At 37.6% G+C, this 24,084-nt stretch overlaps 1 protein-coding gene across 2 annotated transcripts in view; it reads right to left on the reverse strand.

Moving 5' to 3' along the window:
* Positions 1–24,084, reverse strand: part of tho2 (THO complex subunit 2-like protein) — a 547,726-nt gene that overhangs the window by 24,266 nt on the left and 499,376 nt on the right. For both annotated transcript variants that reach the window (XM_067143459.2, XM_067143457.2), the window contains exons 28-29: positions 19,255–19,434; positions 11,367–11,421 (exon numbers count right to left, since the gene is read on the reverse strand). In XM_067143459.2, coding sequence (XP_066999560.2) covers positions 11,367–11,421; positions 19,255–19,434 — 235 coding nt within the window. The remainder of the gene's footprint in view (positions 1–11,366; positions 11,422–19,254; positions 19,435–24,084) is intronic.

Genomic DNA, 24,084 nt, shown 5'->3' on the forward strand with positions numbered 1-24,084 from the left:
TGTTCTTTGCCACTATGTAAACTGAAAAAATAAAAAGTAATTTCGTTCTACTTGTTGCTCTATGAATGTTATTAAAATTATTAAAATGATACAAGACACACATTAACTAATATTAGCTAATTCACAAGCTGTCATATTTTTTCTTGGTGTAGCTAATTGTGTCACTCATCAATATTTTCATCAAAAAGTCTTGGTGTAAAATTTGAAACGATGAATTCGAAATGTTATGATTTAGGTCTACAGGTACTTACGATACATAACATTCAAACACACCCGGAGTATCTACCAATACATCTATTTCACTACCAGAGATATCTGTGTCACTTTCTGCATTAACTAGTTTGATTACCTTGTCTTCTTGTTATCATTTTTCTTGCACCATCTTTACTACAGTCATACAATACTTTCTTTCACGTCTTTGAGTGCATTCTCGATTCTTGAAAAAATACAACTAAAACTGCTCTCAAGTGTCATCTAGGGACAGACTTTCTTATTACAGTAAATAGAAACATGAATGTGTAGCTATAACCAAGCCCGGAAAAACTGTGGGCAGGGATTTTAAATTACGCCTTTTGCTTGAGCCTGCAGAAGTTACGGACTTGGACAATTTTGAAAGATGGAAACCCATAGAATATAGGGGCAAAGCTACTAGTGTTAACAATGCCTTCAATTGATTTTTCCATACAAGTTTTGCCTAACTGAGCATAAGGCTTCAGTCCATTCAGCCCTTTGCTTGGGCTATGACTGTTACGCCAGGCACACTTATTTATGGCAAACTTTTGCACCTTAAAATAATGTAAGGCAGCATTTTTCTACCATCAGCTGTGATGCACAACATGGCAGTGCAGCGCAACTTCTCACAACTGCCCATCCTTACAGAGATGCAAGTCTCCTTTCTCTTTGCTGTTGTGTCCCGCAGCATTTCCGAATTAAACCAGTCTGATCCACGTTGCCAGTTTGATCAAGTTGATAATTATACTGAAGCCGCAATTAATGACATAACAATGCTTTTCTCTTCGTACTCATCAGGCAGCTGCTGACAGATGTTTGTACTACTTCTTCTTCCTGAAGCAGAATTTCTTTCGAAGCATCCAGTCAGCCAATCTTGACTAGCTTCAAAGTTCTTAATTTTCATTTCCTTTACTGCAGCTGATGCTTTTAACTTACACACTTCTTCAGAAACAGCACAACCAGCCTGCTGTTCCATTAACAGAGCTTACACTGCCAGTCAGGAAAGCTGCTTTGTTAACACCAAATTTCCTATCTGCAGCTCTGTTACTTCGATTTTCGGCTTCTTCAATACTTTTTTCAATCTCTGTTGAACGGTAACAATCCATAATTATGATTTTTGTTTTTTTGTCACACAAATATTCACTTGCAACCTGCAAACACCAAAACTAATAAGGACAGCTTACTTCTGTGACCATCCAAGCAAGAACAAAGCCATGTGTGAGAGACTCTGTGCCTTGGAAACACAGAAGATTCTATTGTTGCCACCTTGTCCTGAATAATCTGTGTATCCCAATTTTTGAAGAATTATTATTTTTTAAATGTGTGCAAATTATTTGAGTAAATATGGTGATACACTAAGCAAAAACATCCAACAGTATCCTTTAAATGATGGTCCCAGGTCAAGAAAGCCTTGGGGGGAAAAAACATAATGACCAAAAGTCAATTCACACTAGGCGTGATCAACCTGTAAGGGAGGTATGCAAATACTTCCTTACATTCAGTTAAGCCTGAGTTGCAGCAGAACATCACAACTGGTTTTACACTGATAATGTTCTAATTAGTCCTGTAACTTTCATGTTCTTCAATCACATCATTTTTATCACAACTGCTCAAATTTGAAATTTAATTTCAGTAATGATCACCTACATAAATTCTCATACTATTATATCTAGAATGGAGTACTTATACCTATTACCTCAACGAGAAAAAGGTGAGTGTAACTGATTATACTCAGTGTGTTACAAATGAGGCGCTCAGCAAAGAAGTGGTACAAGTCACACGTACAAAAATTTTGGGGATGAGGCTATAAGTGAGTGCAAGGAATTAAAAATCTGGATTTATGAAATCATAAAACAAATTCTGTATTTTCAGTCTTGTCCTCCAACAACACTCAGCTCAATGATTTTCATTTTATCACAGTATCATCATTTTCCTCCTCCTTTCCCCTTATCCAGCTCCTGCTGAATTGAGGCTTTTATGGCACTTCTCCACCTTCCTCTTCCATAATTTTGTCCCAGTCCACGTTTTTAAATTCCTGTGCAACTTTTAATTCTACACATCGCTATCAGAAGGGATCTGCTACTTCTTTTCAAAAGCAAGTAGAAATTGGTTATAAAATTACAATTACCATACTTGAAAATTAATCCTCTTGCACTCAGCGTGCCGATCTATCAGCGCGAGAGGTTATGGCGAGTAACGCTCACGGCGCCGATACATCAGCTTTGTCCTAATTAGTGATTTTTGTCAATTATGTGGCTGTTAAATGGTAACAGTAACTTGAAGTGTTGAATTTGGGTTTTACTCAATAGATATATCCACCAGCCCTAAGAAATATTTTGATTTTCGACAAATGAAATCTGTTGACCATGAATGTTATACTGTGGTGTTCGAAGTTGTTATTTGCGTGGATATGTTTTGGTTGGCTTATGGACACAACAATCTGATCTTGCTACCAGTTTGGTTTAGAGTTTATTTCATTCCTTTGGTATATCGTGTGTTTGGTGTACTTCCAGAACTACAATTATACATCTTCTCATTACTAGAGAGTGCAACACACAGCGCCACGTGATAACACGACTCTCCATACATGGGTTTCACCACAAGATATGCGTAAACCAGAAGTTCCATGAGCCAGACGAAGATTGTAAGTGCACTTTGTGTGGGCAGAAGTGTAGTAGATACCACATTATAACTTGCACGAAAAGAACCAGGACAATTACAGACTATAGCAAAGACTGAAATGTGAAATTTATTTAATGCTCAAACTTGAGTGTACATTTCTCTATTAAATTCAATTACTCCACTGTTGCACATGCTTACGTCATCTTTTTCTTGTAATGGCTGGCCCATGTTCAAGACCGAATGATTCCGAAATCCTTGAATTTTCAGATGATTTAGACAGGAATAGTGACTTTTTCATAGAAAGCGATTCCTGTTATGTGGAAATTTATGATCTTACTTCTGAAGATTTTCGCACAGTCACAGCTCCTCACCGTGCATCGAACTGTGAAGAACTTGACACTGATGACAGTTACGAGTACAGCAAATAGCTTTATGCCATATTTCATGAGTGAATTGCAGCACACATATCATATTGACATCAAAATATTCAGAATTAAATGTTCTTTCTTTCAGGTTTAGGAGTAAAGAAGTTGTTCTCTGATCTTTCTGTCATTGAAAGCCATTCTTTATTTTAAAACAATTATTTTCGAAGTTTAATAATTTTTTTCAGTTTTACAAATAACAATACATCCAAGGTATATTCATTTCTTAAACACTGATAGTTTCCTATATTATTGATTTATTTTAATATGTGTTAAACTGTTGAAGTGTTGATTTTTTGTAATTTGGTTGCAAAATCACAAAAATTAGTTTGAGCTGCTTCAAGCAAACCCCTGTATATAGGCTGAGTGCAAGAAGGTTAAGGACGCTATAGGGTGGTGGATTCAGAGAACATATGGACATAGTATTTTGAATGTTTAGACTTTTCCTTCTTCGCCGTTTTACCAATTCATTGGGGATAATTCTTAAGAAATAAACAGCTATTCTGAAAAAGATACGTATTTTCCTTACAGACTGTGTACTGGAACTAAACATTCGATTAACATGGTCCTAGAATCTTGAAAATATGGTTGACAAAGCTTAATAAAACCTGTTAATTTTAGAGCAAAGTATTGCTTCAAATTATTACAAATTACCTGAAAAATAATTTATTAGTACCGAACATCTTAAGTTATCAATTTTTTCACATCTGTTTTATAATAAAATAATTGTTAAATATGCTATTCCAGAAAAGACTGACTATGCGCAAGTCTATATAAAGCTCATTGCAAGCCTATGCCTTCTACTTTTCACTAGAAAACACTATACAAAATACCTATTTGATTTGACATTTGCTTTCTTCTTGCTTAGGTTAAACCACTGCTAAAATATTTTTAACTTGGAGAAACTCCCAAGTAAGCTAGGCATTCAATCCATTTTAACAAATACATTTAGAATTAGGAGGTAGACTAGCACCAGTGTAAAGATTGTTGGGCAGCATTTAACCAGTAGGTAAAATTCCTTTCCTCTGCTTCACTTCATTTGATAATACTCCTTATATTTGAAGAATATATCAGCAGATTTTATTCACTATGTTCCAAACAACATAGAAACAATAACTGAAGGTGTAATAACCCAAATATGTTATTTTATATCCAGTAAATGACAAAAGAACCTTATTCGGTTGGTAGTATGTTTACTAGTGATGAACACTGGACATAGCTATAAATAATAATAGAGTAGAATTCCATTAGTCTGGCATCCAACAGTCCGGAACACCCGATGGTCCGGCACCATTTCAGGATTTTTAATGTTATTATCTCTTAATAATGATCTCTCCTGAACAATTTGATGCATTATTTGTCGAAAACATTGGAAGTGTATTTTTTATTATTTCAAAGTTAATAGTGCAAATGTATCTGATACAATTCAGTTGTTATGCACTGACTTACTTAAATATCTCTATCTCTGGACATATTCAGTATGGAAGGCTGTGTGCTGCACTGAGTATTGAAAAGCCAACCATATGATAAAAAAACAGATTTCAAAAATTGAATGTATGGGGCACGTTCAAAAACGGATGGGAACATGCCTTCAAAAATTGAAGCGGACAGAAGGAAAAGAGAAGTTGTACATGGAAAGACTCTAAATGGTAAAGGAAGACTTACAGATAAAAATATCGATGAATTTCGGCATTATTATGGAATGGCAATAAGAAACAACACGATTGAAAAGAGGAGTGTGTTATTAAACTAATGATTCTGCTGATCAACATTTTACTGCAAAACGCCGTGTTACAGCTATTTTCACTGTACGCCTTAACCTATATCGTAGTAAGAGGTACCGCTCGATAGTCCGGCATTTTCGGTAATCCGGCACCGGGCCGATCCCGATCGTGCCGGACTATCGGACTTCTGTAATAATAATAATAATAATAATAATAATAATAATAATAATAAGAATAATAATAATAATAATTCTGCAGTCATGTCCCTTTTCAACAATCTGTTCACAAAACTGAGTGCTGTGTTTGCTTATCAGACACGAAAGATATGCTGTATACTTTTCACAGAAACATTTTATTTCACAGGTTTTTTTGTGTGTACCGAGATACATGATTCATGCTATCAGTACAGGTAAACACCTCTACACGCTCTAAAGAATTTATGGATTGCTGATGTTCTCAGGTCTGCTGACTGACAGGTAAAAGGTTTCTTTTCTTATGATCTATAAATCATACTGAAGTTGCAGACCGCTATCGTTTGAACATGTGTTAGTATTTACAAGAAAGCTAAAATACAGAGCGTACGTCTTAATTACATGTATGTGTAAACAAATCAATTACAGATGTGATCTTTACAGTAATGTAAGCTACCAGGATCATTTTTTAAAGTTATTAATTACATGTACTGGTACATGATGTTTTTCTGTTTTCAGGTACTGTTCTCTCAATTTAAGACATGTTTATTTATATGCATATTTTTGTTAGTAGTGTATTTTGCAGTCATCCTATTCAATTGCTAAATATTCTTTTATGTGTGTTTTATATATTAGTGGAGGTTGTTCAATACCAATATGTTCAGTTTTAATGAGTAAGTATCCTTTTAATATTAGTAGTCTTGATTCTTGTATATTTATTGCATGGATGCAGGGTAACTGGTGTATGCTGTGTGTTTTAATATTAATTAGGGCCTGGGAAAGGTTAAGTTCCCTTAGGCTTCGAATGAGACATCAATGGACACTTACGGAGAATTAATATCAAAGAACACACAGACTTGCACACTTCAAAGTCTAATTTTATCACTTCACTGCCCTGTAAAACTTCTGCATGGCATTTAATTTAAAACGTATTACACAGTAGTTTTGATCTGCAAATCCACAAGAATTTCTGTACGGATCCTCTGCTTCCTCTTGCAACATAGTTTTAACATTCTGTTTTCGATGTGTCTTGTTCTTACCGTATTATTTCGTGTTGCAGAAATAAAAAATAATAAACTGTCGACAGGTATTTTTATGCGTGTGTAATGTAAGTTAATGCAAGAATTCCATACTACGATCTCCTTGGCGTACTCAGGTGCACCCTCAACATGGCGGCACATGCATGGACATCTCTTCTTCAGTCCCATGCTACTGCACAGCCAGCGGTGTGGGACCTTGGCTGTGTGGGCTGAATGAATGAGGATAGCTTGCATCAGAGAATAATAGACTCTGTACAAGGAGAGTAAAAGGAGGGGCAGACCTAGGAGATAATGGCTGAATAATGCTTAATGATAACAGATGACAGGCATGGGAATAGAAGTGTTCACAGTGTTTGCTAGTGCTTCACACAAATAAATCATACAGTGAAACCTCAGAATGCGAGTAACTTGGTCTACGAGTGTTTTGCAAGACGAGTAAACATTTTAAATAAATTGTAACTTGATAAACGAGTGAGATTCCGCAATACGAGCGTCACGTGTGCCTACGTTTTCCCCTACCCTGTGCTTTTGTTGAATGGATGAACGAGGTCTTTGGTCCTGTAGGGAAGAAATATCTTTCAGAAAATAATCTGCCGCTCAAAGTCTTGCTGGTTATGGACAATGCTCCTGCACATCCTCCAGGCCTTGAGGCCTTGAGGCCGGCTTACTGGAGGAATTCAAGTTTGTTAAGATTAAGTTCCTTCCTCCCAACACGAATCCACTACTCCAGCCTATGGATCAGCAAGTCATTTCGAACTTCAAGAAGCTATACGCCAAAGCACTATTTCAGCATTGCTTCGAAGTGACCAAAGGAACAAACCTTACCCTCCGAGAGTTAGGAAGAAATCGTTTCCCTGTTGTGAACTGCCTGAAGATCATCGATGAAGCCTGGGATGGAGTCACCAAGAGAACTCTCACTTCAGCTTGGGGAAAGCTGTGGCCCGACTGTGTTCTTGGACGTGAATTTGAGGGAATTGTTGGTGAAAATGAGCCTCCGATTATCGATGTAATTATGTCCTTAGGGAAGACTATGGGGTTGGAGGTGAATGATGTGGACATTCGAGAGCTGGTGGAAGGACATAGGCAGGAACTGTCCACCAACGAACTGATGGACCTGCATCACAAACAGGAGGAGGTTATGGAGGAAATCTTGCGCAGGAAAAAGGAGGAGGAAAATTCAACGGAATCTCTCACTTCAACTGAGATTAGGGAGAAATGCAAAATGTAGGAAACGGTGCAAAATTTTGTAGAAAAACACCACCCGAATAAGGCTGTAGCAGTGCGAGCGATCAATTCCAGTGAGCCAACAGATAGCAGTGATTCCATTAGTGAAATTCGTGCTACACAGTAACTCTTCTCATGACATCTCTCGTCTCCCACACACCGACAATGAATCTATTGTAAGGTAAAATGCATTTTAATTTGTTTTAAGTTATATTTTGTTTCAGAAATGGTATGCGAATACATATTTTTGTGTTGTGGGCGAATCATCCGCGTTTCAATTGTTTCTTATGGGAAAACTTGCTTTGATATACGAGCGCTTTGGATTACAAGCATGTTGCCGGAACGAATTATGCTCTCAATCCAAGGTTCCACTGTACTTTACTTTATGGACTGATGTGAAATCTTCCCAACAAAAAAGAGTTATCCTCCTACAAATCAAAGCATCTGAAAATATATACAAAGTATGTTTTTAATGTTGTCATTTAATCTTTTTATGCTATTTTTAAGGACACTTTCTCTCAAAGCATTGATACTTTGTCAATATATGAATTTTTCATCTAAACAGTGTTATTTGGCTGAAGATGTTAATAATAATAATAATAATAATATACGAAACATATACCACTTTTAACCAATAAGTTGACTTAAGCAACTAATGTATCGACAAGGGGAAAATAAAAATTACTTAATTGTGAATCTGTTAAAGTGCGATATGGACCATGAAGTTGGTTTTGTGTAATACACAAGCACTAAATGTAACGGCCTTATTTCTGACACTAAAAAGTCAATTCTAAAAAAAAAAAGTGGTTTGGAAAGATTGTTACCTTTTGATATAATGATCATCTGACAAAAAACAAAATCTTCAGACAATTAATTCAATAAAGAGTTTCAGGTATACATACATTCATAAAATTAAGATAAAGTTGGAATTCAAGAGGACAAAATGGGGCAATATTTATTTATAGGAAAATAAATTAGGGAATGGAAAAATTTATCAAGGGAAATGTTCGGCAAGTTCTTCGAAATCATAGAAAAGGCTACGTAAGCAGCCCTAGATGCAGATCAATGATAAGCGATTGATTTGTAAATAAAAGAAATATGCCTATCTTGAGATGAGTTGTTCTTTTTCTGTGCAAAGAAATGGAAACAGAAATGGCAGGCAAGTGTATACAGCTATGAATGTAACCCTACAAACTTTTAGTACTTTTATTAATATTCAATAACAATCGGTTTTTAATTCTAATCAAGTTTGATTTACTGACTTCCAGTATATACCTTGCACCCCAATTTTTAAGCTCTAATTTTCAGAGGTAAAAAGTGCAAGATATACACACGCATGTTCTCCGTACTGACGTGAATCATCACTCCCCATTTTGACAGGCTCAAGTTAAGAACAGCACTGCCAGTGACCTTCAAACTCGTCACAAGAGATCCCGAATGACCTTCTGTACTGTCCAAAAGGGCCTAGAACATTTTGAAGAACATTCATGATGACACAAATCTGATAAAGGAGATTGTAGAGAAGAGGAGAATGTCAAAGAAGAAAAGAACGTTAGGAACCTTGTCAGATTCGGTGAGCCATCATTATGGCAGACCTTGTGGCTATAGAATTGGTTTCTTCAGCCACCTAATAACCCATAATTGGAGACCTTGCTCTACTCATAAGAATTCATTGTACTGGCCAGCGAGTAAATGTTGTGATATGACCTGGATTGCCACTTGTTGGTTTCTTTCCATTTCTCATGTCTCCAAAACATTAGCATACTCCAGCCATACCCATTTATAAATGAACCACAGGTGTGGGTAATCATTCAACAACATTTCCAAGAATGAAGGTTCACTGCATGGATTCTCTTAGTGCAGCCAGTATCCACTGTCGGCAGCCCTGAAGATGGTTTTCTGTGGTTTCCCATTTTCACACCAGGCAAATGCCGGAGCTGTACCTTAATTAAGGCCACGGCCGCTCCCTTCCCACTCCTAGCCCCTTCCTATCCCATCGTCGCCATAAGACCTATCTGTGTCGGTGCGACGTAAATCATCTTAAATGGAAATTCTAAGTTCCCATGGAGGGAATTAGATTCTTTTCCACCAATAGAGCATATCAAAAATCAGATCAAAAATTAGATGGATGGCTTTTCCGGCGTTTGCTCTATTAACCAGCGTTTCGTCTTAGGTCTGACACTAGACTCTTCAGAGTGGGATGTGTCAGACCCTACCCACTGACGCTGGGGTGTATGCAGGTGAACTTATCAGAAGCTCATTTATGAAGCACAGTCTGATAACTGCATACGGGAGATAAAACTCCACAATGGAATTAATGCCCGCCTAGCAATTCCAAATGGAAATTCTAAGTTCCCATGGAGGGAATTAGATTCTTTTCCACCAATAGAGCATATCAAAAATCAGATCAAAAATTAGATGGATGGCTTTTCCGGCGTTTGCTCTATTAACCAGCGTTTCGTCTTAGGTCTGACACTAGACTCTTCAGAGTGGGATGTGTCAGACCCTACCCACTGACGCTGGGGTGTATGCAGGTGAACTTACCAGAAGCTCATTTATGAAGCACGAAACGCTGGTTAATAGAGCAAACGCCGGAAAAGCCATCCATCTAATTTTTGATCTGATTTTTGATATGCTCTATTGGTGGAAAAGAATCTAATTCCCTCCATGGGAACTTAGAATTTCCATTTGGAATTGCTAGGCGGGCATTAATTCCATTGTGGAGTTTTATCTCCCGTATGCAGTTATCAGACTGTGCTTCATAAATGAGCTTCTGATAAGTTCACCTGCATACACCCCAGCGTCAGTGGGTAGGGTCTGACACATCCCACTCTGAAGAGTCTAGTGTCAGACCTAAGACGAAACGCTGGTTAATAGAGCAAACGCCGGAAAAGCCATCCATCTAATTTTTGATCTGTAAATCATCTTGCAAATTTTTGAATTTCTGGTGCATGTTACTCAATTTTTGTTACAGTTAGCCACTTTAAAGAAGTTTTCAGAGCTTATTACTAACATCTCTAGCTACAACAATGAGGAGGATTATTTTCAGAAACAGAATACGTTTTTTGGTATGAATATTTTGTAAGGTATTATTTTCTTAATTTATATTATTTGCAGGAAAATTCATTCCTATTGTCATTCACTGTGGTAATGTAATGTTAACGCACTTATAAGGTTTCACTGTACTAGCATAACAAGTTTCCACGAAAATGTTGCAAAGTACAACAAAGTGCCTGATAAAAATGAGGCAAATGAACGTTAGGTTCTACAAGGAACCTCGTCAGATTCGGCGAGCCATCATTATGGCAGAGCTTGTGGCTCTAGAATTTGTTCCTATGTATCATCACAATAATACAAGTAACTGCATGTAATCACAATAGGTGTTTATGTCTATGCCTAGAGTTCATATGATTAAAGTTTGAAGGACTAGCTAAGATTGAAATCTTACTTTTGTATAAACTTTCAAGGGAAGTACCATCAGGTTACAAATTCTTTTCTTGTCCAACAATAGGACTACAGCTCAGCTACCCATTAAAAAACCCAAAAGCTCACAATATGCGGAGTTCAATAATACTATTAGCATTCAAGTAAGAAAAGAAATGGCTTCTGACCACAAAATAAATTTTATCTTCAGCTTATGTCTACCTGTTTTTTGTGTAGAAACAGTTGAATAAAGCCAGATGTTGCCATGGTTACCAGCATAAAGATCACACACGAACTTCAGTTAAAGTAGATGTGTCCTCTTAAGGTGCCAATTTTGAGATTTTAGACTCATAACATGCTTATTTTTGTTTCTCACCTTAAGCAATGCTGGTAATGATCCATGATGTATAATCAAAGCAAAACACTTTATATACAGTAAATTTCCTGGCTACCACAATTATTATTTAAAGAAAAATTTTATACTCGCACCTTTCTCTTCATCCTTCCTTCGCTTTTGTTCCAACAAGGCCTCTTCTGCACGATCCTGAATAAGAAATAAACGAAGTTATGACTGATCACAATAATACAAGTAACTACATGTAATCACAATAGGTGTTTATGTCTATGCCTAAAGTTCATATGATTAAAGTTTGAAGGACTAGCTAAGACTGAAATCCTACTTCTGTACAAACTTTCAAATTCTTTTCTTGTCCAACAACAGGACTACAGCTCAGCTACCCATTTAAAAAACCCAAAAGCTCACAATATGCAGAGTTCAATAATACTATTAGCATTCAAGTAAGAAAACAAATGGCTTTTGACTACAAAATAAATTTTATCTCCAGCTTATGTCTACCTGTTTTTCGTGTAGATACAGTTGAATAAATTAAGCTCAGCAACCAATTCACTTACTGGAATCTTAGGTGCATCAAAAATGCTTTACTGTTCTATTGATCAGGCAGAAAGAATACAGAGTATGTAGAATCATCAAATTATTTTTCAAAATGAGTTTACTTCAGTGGTATGTTAGTTCAATATAAGAAAGGATACTATAAAATGCCAATTAAGGAAGGCTTTCATGAAAAAAAAAAACACTCACAGCATTAGAACACATCTTTGAGCAGCATTTTGCCCAGAATGTGCCATTAGAGCTCATCGGACCGAGCTCGATAGCTGCAGTCGCTTAAGTGCGGCCAGTATCCTGTATTCGGGAGATAGTAGGTTCGAACCCCACTGTCGGCAGCCCTGAAAATGGTTTTCCGTGGTTTCCCATTTTCACACCAGGCAAATGCTGGGGCTGTACCTTAATTAAGGCCACGGCCGCTTCCTTCCCACTCCTAGCCCTTTCCTGTCCCATCGTCGCCGTAAGACCTATCTGTGTCGGTGCGACGTAAAACAACTAGCAAGAAGAGCTCATCGGATGGACTGGTATGCTTTACCAAGATAGTGCTTAGTAGCAATGGCAGTCCCGCTGCACTAGCAAATAAGGAAATATAATTCTCCATTATCAAAATTTTGTACTGCTCATGCACACAGCCTAATAACTCAAAAGCTTGGGTTTATTGCTGTGACTTTTCAATACTGTAACATGCCTTGCAGTCTGCAAGAATTTCATGCTGTTCTTAAATTTACTAAAAAAGCAGCAGATTATTATGGGCAAAAAAAGACACAAAATTGTATTCACATAAAAATGTAGAAGTTAATTTGTGTGAGAAGCCAATCTGAATTGCTGTCAAAGGAGGCCTTTGAATAGCTCGTTCACAGCATCAAGCATCTGTAGTTTTGAAGTCATGCCACTGGATATTTGGATCAAGTCTGTCCACTGCAGACCAAGTTTATTCTCTTCAGGAGTTAGATGGCCTTAAAAGCATCCAAATGTAGCACGGTTCTCTTTGTGAACAATGCTTAAGGTAAGAGATACCAAACAGCAGCTAGTCAACAAATTAATTCACTGTCATCAAGCCTTTTTCCAGGCAATAAATTAACTTAGGAAAGTTTTTTTTTACGCCCTTTCTATGCTTATGAATAATACAGAGGGATAATTTTCCTCCAATGGCTGTAACAGCTCACATAATCATTATTCAACATTTTTCAAGTTTTAATTGATATGATACTTTTAACCCCTTATCTACTGTCATACTGCTTGGTATGTTGAAAAGTACAGATTTTGTCAGCATTGCTGATCTGATAAAAAGGGTCTCAGTGATGGTGTCAAATTCAGAGAATGTACCACTGGAAGTTAATCAGTTTTGTCTGAAAATCTACTGACAGTCTCTGTGCTAGTGTCGTACTTCATTGGAAAGCACAAGGCCATTTTTCTGCATTAAAGTGATGCCACCGACCAATACTTGCAGAGAATGTTTTGTGATTTAAAGGGGACCTTTTGTAAGATATGCATCCCATCCTCTCTCTTACTCTGCTCTAGGAAAGAACAATAGCATTTGTCATATTTCTCTTACTGGAACTACTTTTTCTCCTACTTATGTTCTGAATCAATCCAATGTAGCACATTAGGTTCATTCAACCTATATTTTCATCCAGACCCTTTGATGGTTATAGTTTTAGGAAAATAAACAACTGTTTCGTATATGCGTTTTGACTCTGCCGAATTCATAGGTTTTAATGATGTATTTTGCTCTAAAACAATATACATACATGTCTTACTGGTATCCAACTTGTTACGAAACAATATACACAATCTTACTGCCAAAATTCAAACATTGCACTTGCATAACAGAACAATGGCAGTTTCATTTTCAGATGTTAGCTGTATTGTGCCATATTATTTTAAAATGGGAAATAAACCCCATTCCTCAACTGTATACAATATAAGGAAACAACATAACAACCAAGAATATAAGTTGCAATCTAAATTTTTGCAGTTGAAATTTGCTACTTATTTTCAGGGTGCATCACCAATAACCCTGCAAAGTCACTGAAGTATCAAGCCTACATTTTTAGTGGATTATACAAATGTTTACATTTAGAACCCAATAAAAGTTTCAAAGAATATCTAAACATTTGCCACATACACAAAGAGGAAAGAGCCTTATTCAAACCTCCCAAGTTCTATGGACATTACAGCTAATGTGTCCTAAGATTTTACATGAGACATCATCATATTTCCCCTCATCCAGCTCCTGCTGGGTCGGGGTATTTATGGTACTTCTCCATCTTCCTCTTTCCTTCCACGATCTTGTCCCAGTCTAAATTTCATCTTCTTATGCCTCTCTTCACCGATTCAAGCCACCTTGTTCTAGGTCTTCCTCTTGCTCTCCTGCCCTCGCACTTTGCCTCCAGCCATCTGTCTTGGAATTCTATTCTCCTCCATCCTATTTACATGTCCAAATCACCTTAGTTTATTCTTTTCAACTCTCTCATTTAGCTTTCCTATCCCAACTTCCTTCCTAACATCTTCATTTCTCACTTCTTAGGAATTTCATCTCACTGGCTGAATTCTACTCTCTTGCCTACTAGTCAAAGTTCAAGTCTGAGCTGCATACGTCAGTATGGGTACATAGTACATTAGGTATATTATCTCTTTACTCTTCCTTGGTACTTCTTTGCTCCAAACAAGTTTTCTTACATTATGGTAGAATGCATTACTCTGCTGTACCCTCCTGCTAATCTCTATGTCCACCCTAGCATTTTGCATTAATTCACTTCCTAGATATTTAAAGCTGTCCACAATTTCAAGACTCTGACTTCCAATTTTGACAGTGCCCTTTCCTTGCCTTTCCCCTCTCGACATCACCATGATCTTGCTTTTCTCTGCACTGATTTTCATGCCATACATCTCAAGTTTTTCGTTCAGTACATCTAGTTGTTTTTTCACTTCTTTGCTGTCCTTTCCTCAGATCACATCATCATCCGCAAATAGCAGTATCTTCATCTCTTTATCTCCACAGGCTTCCTTTGTTTCCTTTACAACTTCATCCATGACCATAATAAACAAAAGAGGTGACAGCACACTCGCCTGTCTTAGTCCAGTCTTATTCCTAAACCAGTCTTTCCAACCGGGGTCAGTACTTTGCTAACACAGTTGTTGTACATTGCTTGCACCATTTCCAACATTTCTCTTCCGAGCCCCTTTTTAACCATGGTTTCCCAAACCTTCTCTCTGGGTACACTATCATATGCCTTTTCTACATCTAAGAAAGTCATGACCAGATCCTTTCCATATTCCTAGTTCTTTTCCATCAGCTGTCTCATGCTAAAGACTGAGTCCACTGCAGATCTTTCACTCCTGAAGCCATGTTGTTCCTCTTGTAACTCTCCTTCAATCTTTCTTCTCATTCTTCTTTCTAATATCCTTTCCAGTATTTTAACTACTGTGATATGAGTGTGATTCCTCTAAAGTTATCACAAACTTTCTTGTCCCCTTCCTTAAACACTGGTATTATTATCCCTTTTTTTTTTCAGTCTTCTGGTACACATTTGTGTTTCCACATACACTTTAGTAGTCGGTACAACCATTGTGTACCTACAGGTCCAGTAGCCTTTATCATTTCCACAGTGATTTCATCCATTCCCGTTGCTTTTCCCATGTTCATCTTTTGTACGGCTAACTCCACCTCTCGCATTGTTATATCATCCTATGTTGGTGAGTACGCACACTGTATTTCTTCTATCTTTCCTATACAGTTGTTCACATTCAATAGCTTATCAAAATACTCCTTCCATCTTCTCTTGATCTCTTCCGGGTATGTTAACAGTTACCCATCTTCCTTTTTCACTAGCTTTGTTGTAACACTTTATGTTCTCTTACTTCTTATAAGCCCATATAGCATCCTTTTACTGCCACTTACACCTGCTTCCATTTTTTTGTGTAAATTATTCCCAACTCTTCTTCTTTTCTTCTCCTACCATCTTCTTACATCTCCGTTTACTGTTGAGATACTTCCTTTTGCTTTCTTCTGTTTGATCTTGGTTCCATTCTCACCAGGCTGTCTTCTTTTCTTTCACCACTTTCTCATTCCACCACGGTGTCTCCTTTTCTTTCACACTTGTAGATGTCCTGCCACAAGCACTCTCTGCTGCAGTAACAAATACCTTTTTAAAATTGGCCCACTCTTCTACATTTTCCACTTCAGTAACTGGATTTATTGCTTCAATCTCTCCTGAAAATCTTCCTGTACATTTTTGTCTTTCAATTTACATACTTTTATTTTGCTTTCTCTTATCTCTTTTAGTTTTTCCATTTTTCCCAACCATAATTTTGCCACCACAACTCTATGGTCCCCGTCAAATGCTTCTCCTGGTAAAGCTATCACATCCATCAAATTCCTACGATTTGTCCTTTCCACCAAAAAGTAGTCAATTACTGATTTTGTTCTTCTGTCACCCCACCCATATCTTGTAATTTTCCTCCTGTTTTTCTTTCGAAACCATGTATTCCCTACTATAAGTCCATTCCTTTCATAGAAGTCCACTCGTTCCTCTCCTTCGTGATTCTTTTTTCCCCATATCCATATGCTCCATTGACTTCTTCCTTTCCTTGTCTCTCATTTCCGACCTGTGCAATCAGATTTCCCATAACAACCACTTCCACACCTAAAATTTATCTTTCTCCAAGAATCCTTCAATTTCTTCTTCCCTGTTTCCCGTCTGTGGTGCATACACTGGTATGAAGTCCATCACTTCCTTCTTCATGCTAAAGACTGAGTCCACTGCAGATCTTCCACTCCTGAAGCCATGTTGTTCCTCTTGTAACACTCACGCAAGTGTGATAAACTGATATAACTTGAAAAAAATATTCTCTCACACATGGGTAAATAATGCAAGTATTGAGCTCGGATTATTATAATTATTTTACAATTATTATTATTATCATCATGACATCCACTTATTAGTATCATTATTAGTTTACAATTGCATTATTTGTGAGGTTATGTCATGAAACATTTGCTGTATATAGATAATTATGTGAGTTTAGTTAATGTAGGAACCTGTATATAATTTATTATAACCTGTATTAATGATTTATAATCCACTACAGAATTTTGAAACACACTGTAACATCCAGAATGGTACTGGGTAGACGAGAAGGCCGTGGAATATTCTATACATTATATCTGGGCCTTACATACTCTAGAATTTACGAGAAAATGTATCCTTCTAGAAGCCTGGCCAGGCACATATATATAGAGGTGGTCTTGATGGTAGAGACGAGTAAGTTATTGTTTAGTAGGAGTCATGGTTTAACAGGAGTTGTTCTGACCAAACGTGCGTCATGCTAACAAGTGTTTGAAGTATGTGAATTGGCTTAGTAAAGTTGGTAGCTGACATGCAGTGGTTGCAGTCTCCTTGTGTTCATGATAGGCAGTTGTTAAAATGGTGGCTTGATGTTCTCGGAGTGACGTGTTTTGTTTGTGATACAGTGATTAAGGTTATATGTGTTTAATTTGTAAATAATTGGAAATAAATCCGAGTACGCAAGTTGACAGCGTTTTGTGTGCATCATTGTGGATACATTAAACATACTCCTCCAACTGCTTCGAAATGATTAGTCCCACTCCGTTTATTGCCTCTTGGCCACCACTCCAGTATAATGTGTATCCTTTCCTCAATTTCTTCCTTCCATTACCTTTCCATTTCACTTCACTCAGCCCCATCATTTCCACCTTCTCCTTCACCATGAAATCTACTACTTTCTCCGCCTTTTCTGTCAGGGTCATAAGATTTACTATTGTTATCTTAATGTTGGTTACTGGTCACCCATTCCTCACAGTTCCCCCAGTACCCTGAGAACTGCACGTCGCTTTAAGCAGGGGATACCCTAGCCTTTTTCGAGATTGATTTCCTAGTAGCATACCATATACAGTATAGGCTATTATTATGATGGGGTCGCCATTCCCAAAGGCATTTTATACCTATTGCCAGGTGTTATTTTAGGCTGCTCCACTGGAGTACAGACACCTTCTGTAGCCGCTCCTCTGGAGTACAATGCTACAAGTTTCCCTCTTCCACCCACCGATGCCATACCGAAGTCCACCTTCTCTGCCACTGATGCCGTTGGGGTCTTCACAAATACCCTAGGCTTGGGCACTCCATATTTGTGACCCCTGGAGAGAGGGTGTCCCAGTATTTTAAAGCCTCCAGAGACAGTCACTTGCTAAAAATGTATTTTTACAGATAGGAATGTAATAGGAAAACATTATTCTAGCCTGCAAAGATTGTAAGAACATGCCATTTCAATATTCCATTAGTTTTCTTTTGGTTTCAACTTCTTATAACTTCCTCTGAAACTACAAAGAACGACTTGACACACAGACCAATATGCTACTTTTACAATTTCCAGATTATGAGTATTTTACGAGTCTGCACTTGCAACTGACATCCATGGTTGATAAGTTCTTTTTATAATTCTTAGCTTATTATAATTAATTTACCATATTAACAAAACAAAAATAAAATAAAGGACATTCTACTTCTACTCTTTGTCAGCATCCAATTTTGTTGGAAATGCCAATTCTTGGATTTGGAAGCAAACAACTTAAAAATAAAATAAACCTACTTGTTCGGGGCATTGACCCATGTGGATCTCTTGCCTCTACTGGCACCATATTGTATGAATCTGCGTGTAATTGGAATGGTGGCAGTGTGCGAGGAAAGGAAGATTAAGGACGTCACAAACACCCAGTTCCCAGGCCAGAGATATTAATCATTACAATTAAAAACCCCTGATCTGGCCGAGAATCGAACCCGGGGCTGCCGGGTGACAGGCGGACGCGTTTGCCCCCTACACCGCGGGGCCGGACAAGCAAATGACTTCCTCAAAAGTGAAAAGTTATCAAGCCATCTTCACACAAAAGATTAATCCATGAATTGGCAGAAGGACATAGTCAGAAGACATTACTTCTGGACTGTATAATGGACCAGATAATTCTATTCCATCTATTTCCTGGACTTTCTGTTGGGTTAAACTTGTCCAATATGCCGGAAGACTGTTTTGATGTAGTACAGTCTGCTTACTACTAATTAAAACTGGGTAATCATCTTTAAACCTTGTAAACCTGGTCAGTTGTTGGTGTTGGGAACAACCTTTTGAAATTCTACCTTTTGTGTAAAATGACCTTGACGAACTACCGACTGTCATTTTTTCTTATGACGTATTAATTGCCTAATTGTAAGTTATGATGTAGGCCCATTTCTTTACAAGGTCACCTGTGGGATTTCAGAGTATTTGTTTGCACGTATCAACTTATTGCTGGGTAAGAACTGCACTCAATTCAAACAGATCTACTTGTTGACTTTGGTATGTGTCAAGATACATGGCATCTGTGACTTTGGAAACAGGCAGTCCTTTGGCCCTGGAGAACATCAGATTGAAATTCTCTTAACTGACAATGGAAAGTTAATTTAGATTCTCACTTACCCTTTTTCTTCCCAATTTGCGTTCTTTGCGAAGTTCCTTCTCCTCTTCTGTGGTCGCCTTGTCCCGCATGCCTTTGTCCTTTGATTTGGAACTTCGATCCTTTTTCTCAGCCTTCTCCAAGGGAACACCAGCTGCCATTGCCTCCATAAGTTGCTGCTTTCTCTCTTCATGCTTGGAACTCTGCAGATAAAAAGATTTGGAGAGGAAGAATTGGGGGGTTAATGGGCAAACTGGTCTATCACTCTCTGGTAAGATTCACAATCACAATGATATGCTTACGTTACAATACAATTAACTTTGCATAGATATTTTCTCACACAATTAACATCCCTGCATAATTTACACACCCCAATTTTTATTTGGTTCAAAGTGGGGAAGATGGAACATTTGCGTATTTGATGCATCCACTTTTGCGATGATTCATTGTGCAGTTCTGGATGGATTTTGAAAATATGTGAAGTAGCAGCTTTCCTATTGCAAAACCTGGCAAGCAAATTCTATGTATCTTCCTGTCATCACCTGTTAGGAAGTACCACTGCACTAGTTCAGTGAGTAAATCAGTGTAGACCTGACTAGGGCAGCTCTATTGCTGTCAGGTACATACGTGTTTTGTAATAGAGAATAGGGTAGCGACCCAAATGTACCAGGTGTATGTATCAGTCCTTTCCAGTTTCACTAAGAGATGGTGGCAGTGAACAGTACGCAGCAAATGAATTTGACACATACGTCAGTTTGTTCGCCTGACATTAACCTACCAACACACACAAGTTAAGTCCGCCAAACACTAGCATCTGTGTTGTATCGTTCACTGATCATGTCCCCATTTGTACCTGAAAAAGAACATTTGAGGCATGCATTCCTTTTCTTAATTAATCAAAAGAAAAAAAGCTGTGGAAAGTCATCGTCTGCTGGGTGGTGAACATGCTCCATTGATTAGAACATGTGAGACATAGTTTCGACAATATAAACATGGTGATTTCAATGTGAAAGACAGTGTGCGCTCTGGACTCAAACTCAACAGCAATTGGCACAAGCATTAAATGTGTCAAAAGAAACAATTAGCAGAAGTTTACGAACAACGGGGAAGATCAGTAAATTAGGTATATGGGTCCCACACGATTTGAATGAACGGCAAATGGAAAATCGCAAAGTCACTTGGGAAATGCTGCTTCAATGCCACGAAGGGAAATCATTTCTGTACAGAACTGTGACGGGTGATGAAAAATTAATTTTATTTCGACACCCCGAAGCGGAGAAAATAATGGCTGTCACCTGGCGAAGCCGGTCCTTCAACACCAAGGCTAAATCGCTTCGGCAAGAAGACCATGCTGTGTGTCTAGTGGGACCAGAGCGGTATTGTGAATTCTTGAAGCCTCGTAAAACCATTAATGCACAACGCTATTGCCAACAAAAGATTAATTTAAATCATGCGTTGATTGAAAGATGACCGGAATGGGCCAGAAGAAGTGCAAAGTGATTTTGTTACACGACGATGTGCCGTCTCACACAGCAAAACCAGTGAAAGACACCTTGAAATCGCTTGGATGGGACATCTTTCCGCACCCGCCGTACTTCCCTGACCTGGCGCCATCCGACTATTACCTCTTCGCATCAATGGGGCACGCGCTTGCAGATCAGCACTTCAGCAATTTCGAGGAAGTTGGAAAATGGCTCGACAAATGGTTTGCTGCAAAAGACAAGCAGTTTTTCTGGCATGGCATTCATAACTTACGTGAAAGATGGGTGAAGTGTGTAGTAGTCGACGGCCAATATTTTGAACAAACAAAAAAATAATTTCCCTTGAAAATTACGTATTTTCTTTACCACAAATCTGGCAAAAACTTATGCATACACCTGGTATTCAGTGTCTGAGTGCAATGTGTGCTACTAGCGAAGGAGAAAACTGCACTTTAAGTGACCAACAAGTTTTGCAAAGCATTCTGTGGCCCAAAAAGTGGCAAGTTTCCACAAGTACAGGAGGATCTGCAGAAATGTGATTTCGTTATTCAAGGATGGATATACTGTTTCTCACAAAATGCTGTTTTTTAAAAGATGAGAAATAGCTGCAGCACGAGACCACTGTATGTGATTACAAAGTTAGCCGAGTGTGGATGATTAATTTTACTAAGAAAAATTGACTTTCAGTTTTGATATGCTGCAAAGTCAACCAACTGATAAGAAGGGGACATGGAGTGATGATGTACGCGCTACTGGAAGTGCAAAACAAGGATGTATGTAATGCTTGCTGTAACAGCTGATAGCAGGAAGTTTGCACCTTACATTGTTTTGAAACGAAAAATAATGCTGAAAGTAAAATTTCCACGAGGGATCTACAATGGTATCCAAGAAAAAGGTTGGATGGACATGTCACTCGTACAAGATTGGATATGAACTGTTTGGAGAAATCGAGTGGGGTCTCTCCTTCAATGCCTAGCCCTCCTTGTGTTGGGACAGTTTTTATGGCCACCTGACAGAAGACATCAAGAAATTTCTGGAAATCATGAAAACCAATTTGGCAGCGATTCCAGATGGACTAACACTGGTAAATTAACCCTTGGACATTTTGATAAAAAAAACTACTCAAAGACAGTGAGCAAAAACTCTATCAGTGCTGGATGGTAAAAAGTGTGCATAAACTCACCCCAACAGACAAGATTCCGAAACCACCTGTGAAACTCCTTTATGACAGGATGTTGCACGTTTGGGACAGGATTTCTTGAAAGGTGATTGAAAGGATCTTCAAGAAAACAGGAATCTCAAGTAAGTTAGACATGAATAAAGACGACTTGTTATGGAGATATGCGAGCAGTGATAACAGCAGTAATTCTTCCTGCAGTGTGGTAGCGACATCGAAGACAGTTGCCTAATGTACTTTATTTCAAATACTCAGGAGAAATTTTATGCTAAATGATAACTGCACATGAGTTGAGCCAATTTTATGTATATCATATCTTATGTATCTTTTAAATGTATATACATTTTTTTGTATAACCGAATTCTTTGAATAATTTATGAACCCAGCTTTTCGATGGTATTTTTCTAAAAAAATAAAAGGTGCGTTAATTATGTCAGAAAATATTGTGCATAGAGGAATTCAAATACAACATACCAGCAAAAAAATTACATTATATAAAATCCATTTATTCAAATGGAATTTATTATTTTTCTATTAAAGAGAAAGATCATATATAAGCAATCGATGCACACATTCACACAAGATAAGGGATTCCTTAGCTACATAAAGTCCAATTCATGTATTTGATGACAATGGTTTCCTTAGTAAAGAACGAAGAGCAGAAAAGGCAACAGTAAACACGACCAGCCTGATATTACTATAAAAATATTCCAACAAAGCTACCAATGTTCTTTTAGTCTGTTTGGCGTCTCGGAAAAGGTACATTAGCATTGGATTACAGGTCATGTGAGCAAGTAATATTGCTTTAGAGATTCAAATACTTTCTTCCACTATAGTTCCATTGATGTCAACTTTTTTATTTTCAGGTCCTAGTTTGTCACCGCATCTGTTGTTCTAGCAGCCTTCCATTCGTCTACATCTGATTTCTCTCTTTGTATACAACAAGAAGCAGATGATCTCCGTGGTGTTTGATTTTAGAGTCTCACAAGCATTTTCATTCATTTCTGATGGCAGCATCATTATTCCTAATTATTTCTCATTTTCCTCTGATGAACAACATTGATCATCATTAAAACTTAAGAGCATATTTAGCTAACCAAAACCTAATCTGTAGTATAGATCTTTTCCAACAGAACAAATATGACCTAGGCCACCATAGCTCAATGGTAGAGCAACCAATGCAAGATTGGGAGGTTGTGGGTTTGGATCCTAATGGTGTCCAGTTGGCCATTTTTGTTCTGTACTACATCTCTTCACCATGTACTATATGTACTTAACATGACCTAATAAGTTGAAAGTTTATTTCGATTACAATGTGGTTGCAGAAATTCAATATTCATTAGTTTATCTAGTTCTTGATATAAACTGAAGAAAGCCAGAAATAAAATCTACCACATCAGGAAAAAAATAAACTATTTGGTTAGTTCTCAAGTAAGTCAAGAGTGCTCATTATTTTTTAGCAGTTTGTTAAGAATTAGGCTATTACACATAAGCACCTTATACAACCCTAACTTCAAAATATACTGATTTTCTCTCTATATTTCTACACTGGATTTCAATAAATATTCCTGAGCAACTCGAGGATGAGCGTTATACATCATAATCTGTTTGTACTTCCTCTTAAAAAAACACCCCATCATCATCTGTGCTCTAGTTTGAATGCATTCATCTCACCGAGCAGAGAACATATTTACTTATCTTTCATTTTCAAGAGAACTAATTATCATCCACGATAAGAAAGAATTCTGAAAGACCTTGAATTGATTAATTATATTCTAACTCCACCTGAATGTCTATTTACATGCTGTTTAGTTAAGCCATCACTAATGGTGTCAACAACAACAACATCCAACAGCATCAGAGTTTGCATTACACTACAGTGAAACGCTGATAACCCACTCACGCCTATCCCATACAACACAAGTTTTTTTCTTAAGTCTCTGAAAATCTTGCGCATTTATATTTAAAATTTACCTATTTCACTTTACTCATGGGATATTTTCAATTAATTTCCAGTTATGCTTGGAAGAGAAGTTAAATTTTCCATTAGTTGTTCAATTTCATTACTTGATGATGATGATATCAAATGTCTCGTCATCCACGGAATATTGGCAGCAATCCTTACATCACCAAACATGGTGCTTAGGGTTCATTCCCTTTCTTTGTGCAGTTTATGGATAGATGCATGCCCGAGC

Source organism: Anabrus simplex, chromosome 3 (genome assembly GCF_040414725.1).
Source record: "Anabrus simplex isolate iqAnaSimp1 chromosome 3, ASM4041472v1, whole genome shotgun sequence".
NCBI lineage: Eukaryota > Metazoa > Arthropoda > Insecta > Orthoptera > Tettigoniidae > Anabrus > Anabrus simplex.